Source organism: Coregonus lavaretus, assembly GCF_964263955.1.
Source record: "Coregonus lavaretus genome assembly, chromosome: 21".
In the NCBI taxonomy this organism is placed as follows: domain Eukaryota; kingdom Metazoa; phylum Chordata; class Actinopteri; order Salmoniformes; family Salmonidae; genus Coregonus; species Coregonus lavaretus.
Window position 1 is genome coordinate 5,557,313 of NC_140008.1, and position 17,927 is coordinate 5,575,239.

The 17,927-nt window shown below is 44.2% G+C and overlaps 1 protein-coding gene and 1 pseudogene across 2 annotated transcripts in view; one reads left to right on the plus strand and one right to left on the minus strand.

The window, feature by feature from the left end:
• The window catches only part of LOC311148715 (solute carrier family 15 member 5-like), a 202,049-nt pseudogene that overhangs the window by 180,695 nt on the left and 3,427 nt on the right, over positions 1-17,927 (minus strand). The window lies entirely within an intron of this gene.
• On the plus strand, positions 1,715-12,574 carry LOC311149208 (tripartite motif-containing protein 16-like). The gene is made up of 6 exons (XM_084186293.1): positions 1,715-2,362; positions 2,752-2,847; positions 10,951-11,184; positions 11,275-11,434; positions 11,560-11,619; positions 11,875-12,574. The coding sequence occupies exons 1-6, from the start codon at positions 1,766-1,768 to the stop codon at positions 12,378-12,380; spliced, it is 1,653 nt and encodes a 550-aa protein (XP_084042419.1). The 5' UTR covers positions 1,715-1,765; the 3' UTR covers positions 12,381-12,574.

A 17,927-nucleotide genomic window follows, 5' to 3' on the forward strand; every position in this document is an offset into this window, starting at 1 on the left:
AGCACCAGCTGGTCAAAGCCACCGTACAGCTACAGGATCAGCTTTAACATTGCAGATATATTGGGGCTTCTATCTGTGTAATTGTCTGCATCATTTCCAATCCCCCATATATATGTTTTGTAAATATTATTTTAAATATATTTTCCTTCTTTATTATTTTCCCCTAACCCTACCACCCCTCCTAAACTAAGTAAAAGACACATGACAGCCTGCTTGGAGTTTGCCAAAAGGATCCTAAAGTACTCTCAGACCATGAGAAAGAAGATTCTCTGGTCTGATGAAACCAAGATTGAACTCTTTGGCCTGAATGCCAAGCGTCACGTCTGTAGAAAACATGGCACCATCCCTATGGTGAAGCATGGTGGTGGCAGCATCAGGCTGTGGGGATGTTTTTCAGAGGCACGGACTGGGAGAATAGCCAGGATCGAGGGAAAAATGAACAGAGCAAAGTACAGAGAGATCCTTGATGAAAACCTGCTTCAGAGCGCTCAGGATCTCAGACTGGGGCGAAGGTTCAACTTCCAACAAGACAACAACCCTAAGCACACAGCCAAGACGCAGGAGTGGCTTCGGGACAAGTCTCTGAATGTCCTTGAGTGGTCCAGCCAGATCCTGGAGTTGAACCCGATCGACCATCTCTGGAGAGACCTGAAAATAGCTGTGCAGCACTGATAGCAACAACAACCACCGCAGAAAAGTTGGCTGTGTTTACAGACAGACAGACAGACATACAGACAGACAGAGGTTGTTTACTATGACTGGATGAAGGGATACAGTGTTGAAGGCTTCCTTTAGGTCTCCTGGTCTCTTGGGATTTAAACAGTGAATACAGTGAGATAGTCCTAACCATTCAATCAATGTACAGAACAAACAGTCATCATTAACACTATACAGAGTGGAGCCTATGGATATAATATATTATCAAAGAATATAATACAATAGAATTTTATGAATAGAAAATAATAAATGTTTTGACATGAAAGCACAGCCAGATGATTTGACTTGACAGTGTGTCTCTATACCTCAGTCTCTGAAGACACCCAGCAATGGTTAGGATTATTAGAGAAGCTTTTCCTGCTGAAAGGCAGTTTCATTTCATCTGGTTGCAGAAAACAATTCATTGGATATGTTCATAACCCCGTCCACCTATAAGATGTGGGGGGTACAAGAGATACAAAGAACTCTGATTATAAAACGTCTTCTCTTTTTAGTCCTAGATATGGCTAGGGTTAGGGTTACTGCTGAATGTAGTAACTCTAACCCTGACCCTAGGCCTAACAGTAATACCCACACTGTAATGTAAAGTATTACCTAATTCTCAATGATCAGTCAATACATACAGTATTCATTTAAACTACAGTATATTGTATCAATATCAAACCCCCCCATTACAACCACTTATTAATTATTATAGACACTTATAATCAGTGTTATAACACATAAGTGTATTATAAGGCATTATGAAGCTTGTTAAAATAATTATAATATGTACTTCATAGGAACTGTTACCCTTTATATATTCTAACAACTCATATTTGTTAGATTTATTCCAAATGAAGGGCCCTAACCTAGAAACTAAATAATTTGTCTCCCTCTCCACGTTGAACGCAGTTCTCTCTCTATCCCTCCCTCCCTCCCTCCCTCTAACCTCACCTATCTGGCAGATCCAGAAAGTCCTCGCCCTCCCAAAAACTCACTTCTGTGGAAACGAAACTGATCTGAGTCTCTGTGTCGTCTGTCTGTGTGAGAGTGAACAACCGTCCAAATGGCTCAGCAGGGAGTTCTGCTGGACCAGGACCAGTTCTGTTGTTCTGTCTGTCTGGAACTACTGAAGGAGCCGGTCACTACTGCCTGTGGACACAGTTACTGTAGGAGCTGTATTGAGGACTGCTGGGATCAGGATGTTCTGAAAGGGGTCTATAGCTGTCCTCAGTGCAGAGAGACCTTCACTCCAAGGCCTAATCTGAGGAAAAATACCATGTTGGCTGAGATGGTGGAGAAACTGAAGAAGACAGGACTCCAGGCTGCTACCCCTCCTGCTCTGTGCTATGCTGGACCTGGAGATGTGGCGTGTGATGTCTGCACTGGGACCAGAAAGCAGAAAGCCCTCATGTCCTGTCTGGTGTGTCTGGCCTCTTACTGTGAGATTCACCTCCAACCTCACTATGAATCTCCTGCTTTGAAGAAGCACAAGCTGGTCAAAGCCACCGCACAACTAGAGGAGAAGATCTGCTCTCATCATGACAAACTGCTGGAGGTTTTCTGTCGTACCGATCAACAGTGTATCTGTATGCTGTGTACAATGGATAAACATAAAGGCCATGATACAGTGTCAGCTGCAGCAGAGAGGACTGAGAAACAGGTAAGACCAGAACTACTTGTTGGTGACTGTCTGATAAACAAAGAATTAAATATCTGTTTGAATAAGAGAGAAATCAAATGAAATTGATCCTCAGCAGAACAAATATGAACACAAACCTTGAGTATATTGAGTTTGATCCAAATGTATCACCATTTTCTGATGTCAAACACTATTATCATTCCGAATGCCCTATTAGGAGTTCAAAGTTCAGCCTCAACCCCTTGATACATGTACACCTACCATAAAAACTATAATCATTAACATAGCAACATAGAAAATATCATATGGTAAAGGGACTTCCTCAAGATTAAGACCTTCCTCTCTATGTGCCCTATGTCACATTACTATACTATTGATCTAGTGGACAAATAAAGCGTGATTCTCCACAGAGGCAGCTGGGGATGAGTCAGCAGAAGGTCCAGCAGAGATTCCAGGAGAGAGAGAAGGAGTTGAAGGAGCTCCAACAGGCTGTGGAGTCTCTCAAGGTGAGTATTGTTGACCAGAGGAGACACACCATTTCACTTCTCTGCTCCAGTCAGAGAGAGAGAGAGAGAGAGAGAGAGGGGACTCTCTCCAATCCCACTGACCCCACTGTTGGGACCAGGCTGTCTGGACTCTTTTCAGAGAATAGACTGCTTAATGTAACCGACGGGATATGAACCAGGTCTACCGCGGGAGAAAGCAACAGCTTGACCGTTACACCAAGAGGACATTCCCTATTGGGCCGAGGGCCGACACTGATTTTGAAATCGCAGGCGGGGCTACTTCATCACATAACCATGAGTAACCATGACTGACTCATGTCCCCTATACATTAACATGGATCTCTCTCTCTCTCTCTCTCTCTCTCTCTCTCTCTCTCTCTCTCTCTCTCTCTCTCTCTCTCTCTCTCTCTCTCTTCTCTCTCTCTCTCTCTCAATTCAAATCAATTCAAAGGGATGTATTGGCATGGGAAACATGTTTACATTGCCAAAGCAAGTGAAATAGATAATAAACAAAAGTGAAATAAACAATCAGAAATGAACAGTAAACATTACACTCACATAAGTTTCAAAGGAATAGAGACATTTCAAATGTTATAACTCAAGTGCAAACAGAGTGAGCCGTGCGCCAGACTGAGTTCTGGAGGTGAAATGGAAATGAATGAGGGAGAGTTAAGTGACGTAGAAGGTGTGGTGAAGAGCTCAGAACCAGAGCATGGCATCAATGGACATGATAAAGAAGAATCTGCTGCAGTAGGAGATACATTGTCGGGCGGCAGGTAGCTTAGTGGTTAAGAGCGTTGTGCCAGTAACCGAAAGGTCTCTGGTTCTAATCCCCAAGCCGACTAGGTGAAAAATCTGTCGATGTGCCCTTGAGCAAGGCACTTAACCCTAATTGGTCCTGTAAGTCGCTCTGGATAAGAGCGTCTGCTAAATGACTTAAATGTAAATGTAAATGTAAATTGTTGTAGAAAGTGGATCCATACCTTTTGGCAGATCCATTTGTGGTTTCATGTTGGGTGGGAAAAGAGTTGGGTGCAGTTGAATCAGTGAAGGTAACCTGTAGTGGACTTGTGATATTTGTTTGTGTTTCTTCTGACCAGAGGGAGTGGGCGCTCCGTGTCACGCAACTTGGGTCAAGATCTGTTTCTTGCTTTGCTCTTAGGAACAGGGAACCATTGAAAGGAGTGATTTCTGGGGTAGCGTTAAGTGTAGAAGTGGAGCAATTAAGGTTGAAGACTGCTGGTGTTTGTGATTCCCGCCGTTTGGTGCAACACAGACCCGGTGGTGAGCGTGGTGAAACAGAGTCACTGTCAGTCCTTTTGAGTTTTGAGTCTTTACCCAACAAAGTCATGGTAGGATATATCAGTTATCCTGTTAGAACTTTGTGCCGAATCCACTGTGCTGTTTCAGGTGCAACGTTTATGGTCATGTTGCAGCAGTTTGTAGGAGGGAGATTCCAAGATGTGGGAATTGTGCAGGAGGGGATAGAGGTTTGTGTAGTTTTGGTGGATAAAGTTGTGTGTGTCAACTGTTGGGATACCCATGTTGCTGGGGATCGGAAGTGTCCGGTGCGAGAGAGGCAGGTTGAGGTGGCTAGAGTCAGAGTAGTGCAGAAGGTGTCGTATGCTGAGGCAGTGAAGAAAGTAGAGGAGGATGGGTCAAGGGTGAGAGATCCTGAGAGGATCCCTGTGAGTAGTAGATCTGTGCCAGCACAGAGGGATAGATCAACGAGTGATATATGCTTTAGTAAAGTTAGCTTCTTAGAGTTCATAGCAATGGTTATCAACTGTACAGCAGAAATTGAATGAAATTAAATGTAAATCACAGAAAATAAATGTTGTGGTGGCAGCTGCAGAGAACTATTTGGGCATACAAGATTAGACTTCAGAAGAGTTACAGGGTGTGTTGAGTTGTGGTTTCCTGTCCTCCCAGGCCGTTGGCATGGTGCAGGAGCAGATAGGGTCAAAGTAGTGGAATTGGGTAGTGAGTATTTAATGAGTGTAGGGTTAGTTGGAAGGGTGTTTTTTTATTATTATTATAATTTCCCCTTTTCCCATTTTGTGTCACAAAGTATAATGGATTTATATTATAGTCCAGTTGGGGGCGGTAATGCAACATATTGGATGCCAACCGCCGTTTAACACCAAAGAAGAAGAACCGTTACATTATGTCTATGTACAGTATTGTAACGATGTTCATGTCTCTCTCATTCATTAACTTTCATGGTAGTTGGTTGTGTGGGTCTCTGGTTATGAATAAGGTGCTGACAGACAATTGTTGATGGATATTTATAGAGCTCTGATCAGGACGACAATTGATTACGGGTGTATAGTTTATCGAACAAGGCAAAATTTGGCTTCAGAAGCTGGACAGAATCCAGTATATAGCTTTAAGGATATGTATTGGTGCATTTAAATCAACATCTGTATGTGCCTTACTGGTGGAGGCAGGCGAGATGCCTTTGGATATACAGTGTAAAAAATGGTCATTATCTTATTAGGTTGAAAGGCTGTGAGGTTGAGCATCCCACTGCTACTGTTCTAGATGATTGTTGGGAATATACTAGTAGACAAGGCAGTGGTTTTGGTTGGACAGTTGGAAAGCTTGCTGATGAGAGTGGTTTGAGGGAGTTGGAGGTTGGCCCTTCTGTAGTGATAGGGGATGTTCCTCCATGGTTACTCCCAGACCCTGTTGTTGATCTAACCTTGGTAGAGAAAAGGAAAGATTGGTCAGAAGTCAGTGATATAGTGAAACTGGTTGACAATTACATTGTTAGAAGTTTTTATGCTTTTCTACCACTTTTCACAGATGGATCCAAGGACCCAGATAGTGGGCTCACAGGAGCAGACGTTTACGTTCCTGAATTTGATGTGCAGATATGTAGAAGACTAACAGATGAACTGTCAGTATACTCAGTTGAACTGTTGGTGATAATAGTTGCCCTCCAGTGGGTGGAGGACGTACAACCTGTTAGAATTATAGTATTCTCAGATTTGTCTGTATTGAATAGTTTATCATCTGGTAAATCTAATAGGAGTGACCTGCTATTGGAGGTATTAATGTTATTATGGAGAATTGAGAGAATGGGTTTAGTAGTGCGATTCTGCTGGGTCCCAGCACATTCGGGTGTGGAAGGGAATGAAATTGTAGACCAGTTAGCTAAAAGAGCTTTGAAACGAGATATAATTGATATTAATGTTCCACTGGGTAGAGGTGAGGCCAAATGTAAGATCAGAGCCATTTTGATAGATGTGTGGCAGAAGAGATGGTACTCTGAGCACAAGGGCCGGCATTTATATGAATAGTTTACAGTTTTACAGAAAGGTCGATGGACTAAGATTCAAAGGTCAGATTAGGAAGGAAGAGGTGGTGTTTACTCGATTGCGCTTAGGACATTGTACATTGATCTCGTCATTACATCTGGTTGGCAAGCATGGGAATGGTTTGTGTCTGGAAGGTACGGTCGATGAAACGGTGGAGCATGTGTTGTTATATTGTTGTAAGTATGTTGAAGAGAGGGAAAGATGTGTAGGGTCATTGAGGTTGGACGGGGTTGGGGGGGTTTGGAAGGGATTTTGGGGATGGGGGAGGGTCCATTAGAAGTTAGTAGGGCTCTTCTTTATTTTCTCAGAAGTATTGAGTTAGGTAGGAGGATTTAGAAATGTTGGAAACCGTGATTGACCACACACTCCAGCACAGTAGGTGGCGGCATGCACCTTTAACGTTGGTTTGTGGACCGCCATTATATCATAGAAGAAGAAGTTGGTTGTGTGAGAGATTTGTGGTTCGTGAGGAGGGCTACTATTCTTTTTTCTTTTGGTTCTTGCGTATTTTCTGAATGTATTTTCTCATGGTGGAGGGTTTGTTTATTGGTTTCCACTGTTTATCGTTTAGAGTTGAGGGGGGAGTAGGGGTAGTTTGTTAGGGCGGCGTGATGGCCTCAACCGAGTGGAGAAGAAACGCTGTCACTTCTGATGCGTTCCGGAGAAAGGTGTGGAGGAAGTTTTGCTCATGGTCGGCGAACAGGTTGGAGCGGAACATCTGCATTCTGCATCCAGAATGAACAAGGCGGTGGTTGTGTTAATGACAAAGGTTTGTCTTGTTGTGAGTGGGATTTTTGTGAGGGGTGTGTTTGTGCAGATTTCGCCTCTTTCGACAAGAGTTGTGGTGGCTAATCTGCCTCCGTTTATTGCTTATGAACAGACCGCAAGTAGTTGGTTAGTTTTGGTAAATTTGCAAGTGGTTTTCGTGTGCTCTCGGCTGGGTGCCAAGCGGAATCCGTTAAACATGTCTCTTTTTGTAGACAAGTGTTTGTTTCTTAACAAACTTCAAGGTTACACAGGGGAGAGGTGGAACACAGGGTTTGCTAGCACAGATAGTTTTCGGTGTTTCTAGTGTGGGGATCATCAGTTATAGGCTACAAGCAGCAATATGATTGATATGTAGGACAGGTATTGAAGCGAAATAATCGCTACTCAGATGCGCTAACCTCAACCCTAGGAAACATGCATTATAAAAACCTTCTATATAAAATTATCTCATATTGGGAGTAAATAGCCTCTGAATAGAAAATAAAAAACACTGCATCTTCCAGCCCACCAATAAATTACATAATGCAACCGTCGCGGTTAGCATATTTACCTCAACATGCCCCTCGCTTGCGTGAGATGTTCAGGCTTTTTGATAATCATTATAGTAATGAAGTATAATTTCAAAACATGACCATAAAAACAGGTAATAATAAACATGACTCATCATTATATTACTTCACAGTAATGTGTTTTCAGTCCTTCCTCTTGCGTTAGCAGTGTGGAAAGGGACAGTAAAAAGGGCTGGCAGGAGTTTTCCTGTGAGGGGGAGTGGTGGTGTATCCAGGGAGAGAACTAAACTAATCTTCTGAAATGTCATTCATGGTCTTATGCTGCCATCTATTGGAATTATTAAGCAACTGCAGTAGTACTGAATAAAGTGTTTTTCCTTACTAATCCTTACTAAAATAGTGATTACTCAGAATTGCAAAAAAATGGCAGGCGTACCAGGAGGGAGGAGAGTACATTTTTTACATTTTAATCATTTAGCAGATGCTCATATCCAGAGCGACTTACAGTTAGTGAGTGCATACATTTTCATACTGTTCCCCCCATGGGAAACGAACCCACAACCCTGGCGTTGCAAGCGCCATGCTCTACCAACTGAGCTACACGGTAGTAGTGCATGACCAAGTGGTGGTGCGCAGGCCGTGGAGAAAGTGGTGGTGGGGAGGGTTGCAGCTGGGCTACATGAGCTGAGGCAGGTTTCTGTAGTAACAGAGACTCAGGTAGGCGAAGGCTTGGTGGGCTCATCCCAGGAAATATTGCCTGTCATTGGGGAAGAGGCTCTGATCAGGGGGGAAGTGCAGGGGGGCAGAGACTGGGGAGGAAGAGGACGGTACCGTGCCAATGGAGGAGGAGGAAGAGGGGGGAGGTGAGTCTGCGGGAGCGGAGGACAAGGCGGTCTCGTTTTCAGACGGCTCATTGGATCCAGAGCTGACAGACAGGCTGAGGGCCCAGTATATACGGTGAGAGAACTTTCTAGGTTCCTGATGGAGACTAAAGGGGAAAAATAAGGTTCTGCTGGAGTCTTATTTGATTGATCCTGGAAGGTTTGTAAGGTCAGTACAACACGTGATGAAGAATGAGGGGTTTAGTGTCCTCTCACCCAGGAAGCGGTATAGGCTGAGAAAATGGGTCATGGGTTCTTAAGGGCATGTCTTCAGAATCTGCTTAAATTGATGTTTTTTTCTGGCATGGCGGCTTTATGGGCTTCTCTACTGGTTTCTGATTGTGGTGATTTCCCTCCCACCTCTTATGGAGATTTCACGGTTAGACTTCCTTAACATGAACGGCGGCAAAGACTGGGGGAATATGTAAACCAAAAACATTTAAATGCCATGGCAGAAATCTTAGTGCAGGGGTAGCAAAATAGGTGTGTAAGGGTAGGTTGTTAGTGTTTAAAGCCCAAATAATGACCTTGTCTTTGCTTTCATAAATGTGTCTGCACCTGGTCCTCTGTAGCTCAGCTGGTAGAGCACGGCGCTTGTAACGCCAGGGTAGTGGGTTCGATCCCCGCGACCACCCATACACAAAAAAAAAAATATATATATATATATGCACGCATGACTGTAAGTCGCTTTGGATAAAAGCGTCTGCAAAATGGCACATTATATTATATTATAGTACAGTGCTCAGTTCTCTGTTTCACCAGAGGGGTTGGAAAAACAGAGTGGGGAAACCAAGAAAATCCCTTGTTTTACGTTTGTCTGATGGGCGGGTAACTTCTGTTGTGGGGAGATGAGGGAGCCTGATGGGTGGGTAACTTCTGTTGTGGGGAGATGAGGGAGCCTGATGGGTGGGTAACTTCTGTTGTGGGGAGATGAGGGAGCCTGATGGGTGGGTAACTTCTGTTGTGGGGAGATGAGGGAGCCTGATGGGCGGGTAACTTCTGTTGTGGGGAGATGAGGGAGCCTGATGGGTGGGTAACTTCTGTTTTGGGGAGATGAGGGAGCCTGATGGGTGGGTAATTTCTGTTGTGGGGAGATGAGGGAGCCTAATGGGTGGGTAACTTCTGTTGTGGGGGAGATGAGGGAGCCTGATGGGTGGGTAACTTCTGTTGTGGGGAGATGAGGCTGCGGCTGTGGAGTTGTACTCTGATTTATAGAGGGCAGAACTCTGTGATCCTGGTTGTTCTCAGGGTCTGCTCACAGACCTTTCCAAACTCTCTCTGTCACAGATAAATCAAATAGACATTTCCCTGGCCTTTCACAAACTCTCAGCTGTTGTCTCTCAGACGGTCTGCCTGTGGATTTTTATAAAAAGTTCTGGGGAATTATTGGACAGAACGTGTGTTGCGTGAGTGCGTCGGGGTGGGGGAGCTGCCGCTAAGCTGTAGACGGGAGGCTTTGACTCTCCTGCCCAAAATAGGGATTTGAGCGACATAAAGAACTGGAGGCCTGTGGCATTGCTCTGTTTGGACAATAAGGTGGACGGGAAACTGTGTATCAGGACCCCTAATCACAGACAATCGGTTCATAATCAGGAGAAAGACTTTGATAGGGTGGACCATGAATATCTGTTCAATGTGTAGTTTTGGTTGTGGGGAGAATTTTGTGGCCTGTGTTCAAATGTTGTACGCTGGGGCTTCATGTATGGTCAAGGTGTGGGGAGGGCTCAGTAGGCCAGTCTGGGTAGGGAGGGGACATTCACCAGGGACAGTTCCATCGTTCTGACTCAAAGCGGTGCAGAGGCTACTGTACCGTACGGAGGTGGGCTGGAGGGAACCAGCATGTGCTCTGTTGAGGAGGGCTGGTGGTTTGGGGCTGGATCAGCAGATCTTCATCATGCGGCAGGAGAGACTCAATACAGCAGGGGTCTCTGATTTCTATGCTGCAGTACTGAGGGCTGGAGCAGCCTGAGGAGGGGCCACCACTGTTTCCACCACTGCAAGTGACAGCAGAGACTGGGGACTGGCAGAAGAGTCCGGAGGACTTACTGACTTTTAACACTCTGAGCTTAGTGGGAGTGAAGGGGCATCAGTGGCAGGGGGTTGTGGGGTCTGAGAGCATGGCAGGGTATAGGTGGAGGGTGCTCTATAAGCTCCCAGTGCTGGAAAGGTCAGGGGTCCTCCAGTGGAGGGTATTACATGGAGCCCTGGACACCAATAGCTGGTTGGCTCGGGTTGACCTGGGAGTTGGGGAGGGGTGTCCGTTTTCTGCAATGACAGACTGTTCATCATGTTTTTTCTGTGTTGCCAGGGTAATGCCATTACTGTTGACGCCTTAGGGTTGAGTTTGAGTTGTACAAAATGATCAACAGTGTGGAGATGTTTCAGGAGGTATGGGTGCTCAGGGGGGCTGTCTGTACGGCTGGAGAGGAGGGGTTGGATGGACGGTTGGAATGTGGTGCTGGATGGTGTATTGTACTGTGGTGTTGGGTACTGGATAATGTGATTGTGTGGAGGTTGTGGTGGCACGCAATGTGCTTTTAGGGGTGGGGGTGTTAGTGTAATGAGGATGGCTCATTAAAGTAAGACAAGTCAGTCTCTCTCTCTCTCTCTCTCTCTTAACAGCGCTCTGTACAGGCAGCAGTGGAGGACAGTGATAAGATCTTTACCGAGCTGATCTGCTCCATTGAGAGAAGGCGCTCTGAGGTGAAGGAGCTGATCAGAGCCCAAGAGAAGGCTCAAGTGAGTCAAGCTGAAGGACTCCTGGAGCAACTGGAGCAGGAGATAGCTGAGCTGAGGAAGAGAAGCACTGAGCTGGAGCAGCTCTCACACACAGAGGATCACATCCATTTCCTCCAGGTAACTAAACTGCCTAGATACATGTGATATGAAATTAAAACTCTCAATAATTTGTTTCTGCTCTCTCTCCCTCTCTCTCTCTCTTTCCAGAGTTATCAGTGTCTCTCCGGTACCAGTGTATCTTCAGACTTACCCAGCATCGTTGTCCGTCCTCTTCAGTACTTTGGAGATGTGAGTAAGACTGTGTCTGAACTGAGAGAGAAACTAGAAGACTTCCTTAAAGGAGAATGGACCAAGATCTCCTCTACAGGTGTGTTGAAAATAATAAGAACATCAACTTTAGACCATTGAAAGTTCCCTACTAGTCATATACACGTGGAATATGGTATGATGATAACATTCCCTCTCTCTGTGAATGTGTTTGTGTGTCTGTAGTGAATATAGTGGATGTTGTACTGCCTCCAGAGCCCAAGACCAGAGAACAGTTCTTACAATGTGAGTCTCTTTATTCTGAAGTAACTAACAGTCTCTTTTTTTCTGACACTCCTAACAATCCCTCTAGAAATATATAGCAATAGTAGATCTAATCAAAGACTGGGTATCTATCTGACTCCTCATATTTATCTGACTTCTCATATTTCTCTGATTTGATCTCTGCTGTGCTCTAATCAAAGACAGGGTAGATACAGTATCTGACTTAACTTATTGTTCTAACTCCCCTCATTGGTCTCTGCTCTGCTCTTCTCCCAGATTCCTGTCAGCTCACACTGGACCCAAACACAGCAGGCACACACCTCTCTCTGTCTAAAGGGAACAGAAAGGTGACACGTACAGGCCAAGTCCAACGATATCCTGATTATCCAGACAGATCCACAAACTACCAGGTTCTGTGTAGAGAGGGTCTGTCTGGACGCTGTTACTGGGAGGTGGAGTGGAGTGGGTGGTGTGTTACAGCAGTCTCATATAAAGACATCAGCAGAACAGGGACAAATGGTGCATTTGGACACAATGACAAGTCCTGGTGTTTACAGTGTTATAGAGGTAGTTATTGTTTCATACACAATAATGTTGTGACTGAAGTATCAGGCCCTCAGTCCTCCAGAGTAGGAGTGGACCTGGATCACAAGGCAGGTACTCTGTCCTTCTACAGTGTCTCTGACACAATGACCCTCCTCCACAGAGTCCAGACCACATTCACTCAGCCCCTCTATCCTGGGTTTTATCTCTCTGGTACTGCTGAGCTGGTTAAACTGTAGTAGGGTCCACATAGATACTAGTCATGCTGGTGTAGTCTATAGCTGAGCTGGTTAAAATGTAGTAGGGTCCACATAGATACTAGTCATGCTGGTGTAGTCTATAGCTGAGCTGGTTAAACTGTAGTAGGGTCCACATAGATACTAGTCATGCTGGTGTAGTCTATAGCTGAGCTGGTTAAACTGTAGTAGGGTCCACATAGATACTAGTCATGCTGGTGTAGTCTATAGCTGAGCTGGTTAAACTGTAGTAGGGTCCACATAGATACTAGTTATGCTGGTGGTGATGGTCCCCAGATGTGATGATTCATTCTGCTCTGTTTTTATGTACAATGATTTGATTGATTTGATCTTCATAAGATGTTATGAATTACAATTCAATGCATTCATATTATTTGTAAGTGCAACGTTTTAATCTTGTACATTTACATTAAGCATGATGTATGCTGTTAATGTATGTTGGTTGTCATTCAGAACCATTGAAATGTTTTCTCAATTGGTTCTCTGTCTCAATGTCATTTTCCTCAGTATCATGGAACAGGTAGTGTTACTTACTTGTAATTGAACTATATGGGCCGGTTTCCCGGACACAGATGAAGCCTAGTCCTAGACTAAAAAGCATGTTCAATGGAGATGTCCGGGAAACCGTCCCTAAATTTGATATATTTTATTCTCCCATCCTGCTCAGTCAAGCAACATTAAACCTGTCCAGCAGGTGATGCTACTAACCAAACAATAAAAACAGCACATATCTTGACTTGTCACTCAGTATATCAGTAATTTTCAGAATTGTACTTTAATATCATTGGAGATTGATGGTCTTTTTAATCCACTACCCAGAGTCAGGAACAGATGAAGTTAGGTCTGCTACTGTTCAGTTATTAAATATGATTCATGGTGATGGGAAATAAAAAATCCATCTAGTAGTAGTTTTCCTTTGCTATTTATTCCAAGGTGTGTCTTTAACTTGTAAATTGATTGTGTTGAAGCTGGCATGTGGTGTGGATGATAGAATAGAGTGAATAGAGGAGAGAAGAGAGGAGGAGAGGAGAACATCATATAGAAGACAGATAAGATAGAGAGACAATTCATACCCAGGGGAGTTACTGACTCTGGCCCAAATGACACCCTGTTCCCTACGTAGTGCACTAGGCTACTTCTGACCAGATCTAAAGTAGTGCACTACATAGGGAATAGGGTGGAGATTGGAGATTTGCTCACTGTCATTAGAAAGAAGATTTCCATACAGGAGTTACTGTCTCTGTCCCAAATCTCTCCCTGTTCCCTACGTAGTGCGCTAGGCTTCTTTTGACCAGATCTAAAGTAGTCTTCTAGATTTTACAGGTTTTCTCCCTGTCATTAGAAAATGACAATATGGTAATGACTTTAGTGGTTTCCTCCCCCTTTGTTTTTATTGGTTGTGTGTTATGTGTGTTGTTGTGTTAGGTTTTTCCCCTGTGTTCCTAATGGAAAGTCCATTAACAATGAATCACAAACAAATTATATTCCAGTTGTGTTTAGACAACTTCATGGCTGACATCCCCCAGTTCTGTTAAGACCCATTGAACTGGGTCACATTCTAAATGGTCACTTGTATTGATAGTCCATACTGGGCCTAACTGGGGTTAACCATACTGGAGGGTTTCTTTCTGCACACATATTCCCTCATCTCCAGAACTTTACCTGATGTCCTCTCTCTGTCTCTCTCTCTCTCTCTCTGTCTCGGACTCTGTCTCGGACTCTGTCTCAGACTCTGTCTCGGACTCTGTCTCGGACTCACTCACTCACTCACTCACTCACTCACTCACTCACTCACTCACTCACTCACTCACTCACTCACTCACTCACTCACTCACTCACTCACTCACTCACTCACTCACTCACTCACTCACTCACATCAAACCGTATAGAAAGCAGACAACCTCAATATGGTTTCATTCCTGTAGTTATCAGGACACATGGGGTGTGGAACTATTATCTCCTTTCTAAGTTTGAACTTGTCCACTTCCCTTCATGGATTTAAAAGGAAATGACTGGTATATGTAAACTCCCTCTACCCCATGCCAACACCAATCCAATGCTTTTACATTTGAGAGGAGTAGTGAAGGAATGATACACTTCAGGAGGAAGGAGAGATTATTGGGACACACCCATGGAGTGATTATAGAGAGATGTGAAAGAGGAGAGAGGTAATGGTTGGACTTGACTTATGTATTCTCTCATAACACTTATTCTGTTTCAATAACATAACTGCATAACACAAAATAAGTACATTTAAGGAAGTATCCATGTATTATAGATTTTATAATCACTTTTGTACTATTTTCACAAGTATGTGGTAAAATCTCACAACGCTTAATACAAAACTCAAAACAGATAATCAAAAAGGCTGTTTTTTCAAAACTTTAAGCATATTTTCAATTGACTAAGTGCAACACACAAAGGAAGTATCCTTGTATTATATCTTAATATGTGAAATGCTCACTTCCTCCCATAAGAGTCATCAGTAGTTGATGTAGGGTTTCATCTGTCAAAAGGTAAATCACACCTGGTGACTTATGAGTTATAAATGTTATTACTGTGGAGTCACCATGATCTGATTACTGTGGTGCGTGTGTGTGTGTGTTAGTCTTTGATTAGTTTAGTCATCAAGGCTGAGAGGATGTATCTATTTGAAAGGGTGTCCTGGTCTTTGATCAGACCAAATGGTTGTAAAGTCCTCAAGACAATAGAATGGTTGTCAGGCAGTGGAGTCTGGTGGGAGGAGCTATAGCAGGACAGGCTCATTGTGATGTCTGGAATTGAATAAATGGAACTCAGTCAAACATGTGGTTTCATGTGTTTGTGTTTGATACCTTCCATTGATGCCATTCCAGCCATTACAATGAGCCCGTCCTCCTATAGCTCCTCCCACCAGCCTCCTCTGGTGTCAGACCTGCATGGTGCCTCAGGGTCTGTGTAGGAACTGTGAGGTGGGTGTGTTGGGAACATTATTCCCTATTTTTCATAGTTCCACAATCTATTAATAGCCAGAGATGTGAATTAAACATTCTGCCAATCATGGTTATTTTATTTATAACCAGAGAATTGGGCTGATTCAAACAAGACAAACATGCTTATTTTTAAAGTAAGGACATGTCCAAGAAATGTTACTTGGAAAACTAAAATAACCAACACCCTTTCTTGTGTAATTGTAATATATAAAAATATAATAATATATTTCCTTTCACATTGTATGTGTGTGGTCCAATGTGTGAGGGGCTTGTTGTGATCCTGGGGGTAGTACATTGGTCAGTAAATAAATTCATAAAAAATCCTACAATATAATTTCCTGGATTTCTTTTTCTCATTTTGTCTGTCATAGTTGACGTGTACCTATGATGAAAATTACAGGCCTCTCTCATCTTTTTAAGTGGGAGAACTTGCACAATTGGTGGCTGACTAAATACTTTTTTCCCCCACTGTAAGTATTTGATCACCTACCAACCAGTAAGAATTCCGGCTCTCACAGACCTGTTAGTTTTTCTTTAACAAGCCCTCCTGTTCTCCACTCATTACCTGTATTAACTGCACCTGTTTGAACTCGTTACCTGTATAAAAGACACCTGTCCACACACTCAATCAAACAGACTCCAACCTCTCCACAATGGCCAAGATCAGAGAGCTGTGTAAGGACATCAGGGATAAAATTGTAGACCTGCACAAGGCTGGGATGGGCTACAGGACAATAGGCAAGCAGCCTGGTGAGAAGGCAACAACTGTTGGCGCAATTATTAGAAAATGGAAGAAGTTCAAGATGACGGTCAATCACCCTCGGTCTGGGGCTCCATGCAAGATCTCACCTCGTGGGGCATCAATGATCATGAGGAAGGTGAGGGATCAGCCCAGAACTACACGGCAGGACCTGGTCAATGACCTGAAGAGAGCTGGGACCACAGTCTCAAAGAAAACCATTAGTAACACACTACGCCGTCATGGATTAAAATCCTGCAGCGCACGCAAGGTCCCCCTGCTCAAGCCAGCGCATGTCGAGGCCCGTCTGAAGTTTGCCAATGACCATCTGGATGATCCAGAGGAGGAATGGGAGAAGGTCATGTGGTCTGAAGAGACAAAAATAGAGCTTTTTGGTCTAAACTGTCATGCTGGAAGACCCAGCCACAACCCATCTTCAATGCTCTTACTGAGGGAAGGAGGTTGTTGGCCAAGATCTCGCGATACATGGCCCCATCCATCCTCCCCTCAACACCATCCCAACCGTGAACCATGGAGGTGGAAACATCATTCTTTGGGGATGCTTTTCTGCAAAGGGGACAGGACGACTGCACCGTATTGAGGGGAGGATGGATGGGGCCATGTATCGCGAGATCTTGGCCAACAACCTCCTTCCCTCAGTAAGAGCATTGAAGATGGGTTGTGGCTGGGTCTTCCAGCATGACAACGACCCGAAACACACAGCCAGGGCAACTAAGGAGTGGCTCCGTAAGAAGCATCTCAAGGTCCTGGAGTGGCCTAGCCAGTCTCCAGACCTGAACCCAATAGAAAATCTTTGGAGGGAGCTGAAAGTCCGTATTGCCCGGCGACAGCCCCGAAACCTGAAGGATCTGGAGAAGGTCTGTATGGAGGAGTGTGCCAAAATCCCTGCTGCAGTGTGTGCAAACCTGGTCAAGACCTACAGGAAACGTATGATCTCTGTAAATGCAAACAAAGGTTTCTGTACCAAATATCAAGTTCTGCTTTTCTGGTGTATCAAATACTTATGTCATGCAATAAAATGCAAATTCATTACTTAAAAATCATACAATGTGATTTTCTGGATTTTTGTTTTAGATTCCGTCTCTCACAGTTGAAGTGTACCTATGATAAAAATGACAGACCTCTACATGCTTTGTAAGTAGGAAAACCTGCAAAATCGGCAGTGTATCAAATACTTGTTCTCCCCACTGTAGGTGACCCCTTCACCTTGACAGGCCTGCTCAATTTCATTGAGAAACACAATGAGGTGTGCAGCGTGGTAGGATCCAAGTAATGGTCTACGTCCTACCACACCACCTTCAGAGATAGCTGCTGCTCTTGGAAATGTTTCCCCCACGTTGTCCAGGCACTTGGACGGACGCCCGTCGGCAAATAGGGTTCCGCCCACGGCGCCAAGTTTTGGCCAGGTTGAAGCCCGCTTCATCAACAAAGAAATACTAGTGATGGTTCACAGCAGCATCAAGCACCATCACCCTCTAAAAATATATTTTGGTTAGTTCTTTTTACAGTATAGTTCCAATATGATATTGTGAAGTAGCATGTTCATTAATAGTAACAGTAACACAGTATATAGTGCTGTACCTGAACATTGTACTCCTGAGTGGTGCAGTGGTCTAAGGCACTGCATCGCAGTGCTAACTGTGCCACTAGATCCTGGTTCGAATCCAGGCTCTGTCGCAGCCGGCCGCGACAGGGAGACTCATGGGCGGTGCACAATTGGCCCAGCGTCGTCCAGGGTAGGGGAGGGAATGGCCGGCAGGGATGTAACTCAGTTGATAGAGCATGGCGTTTGCAACG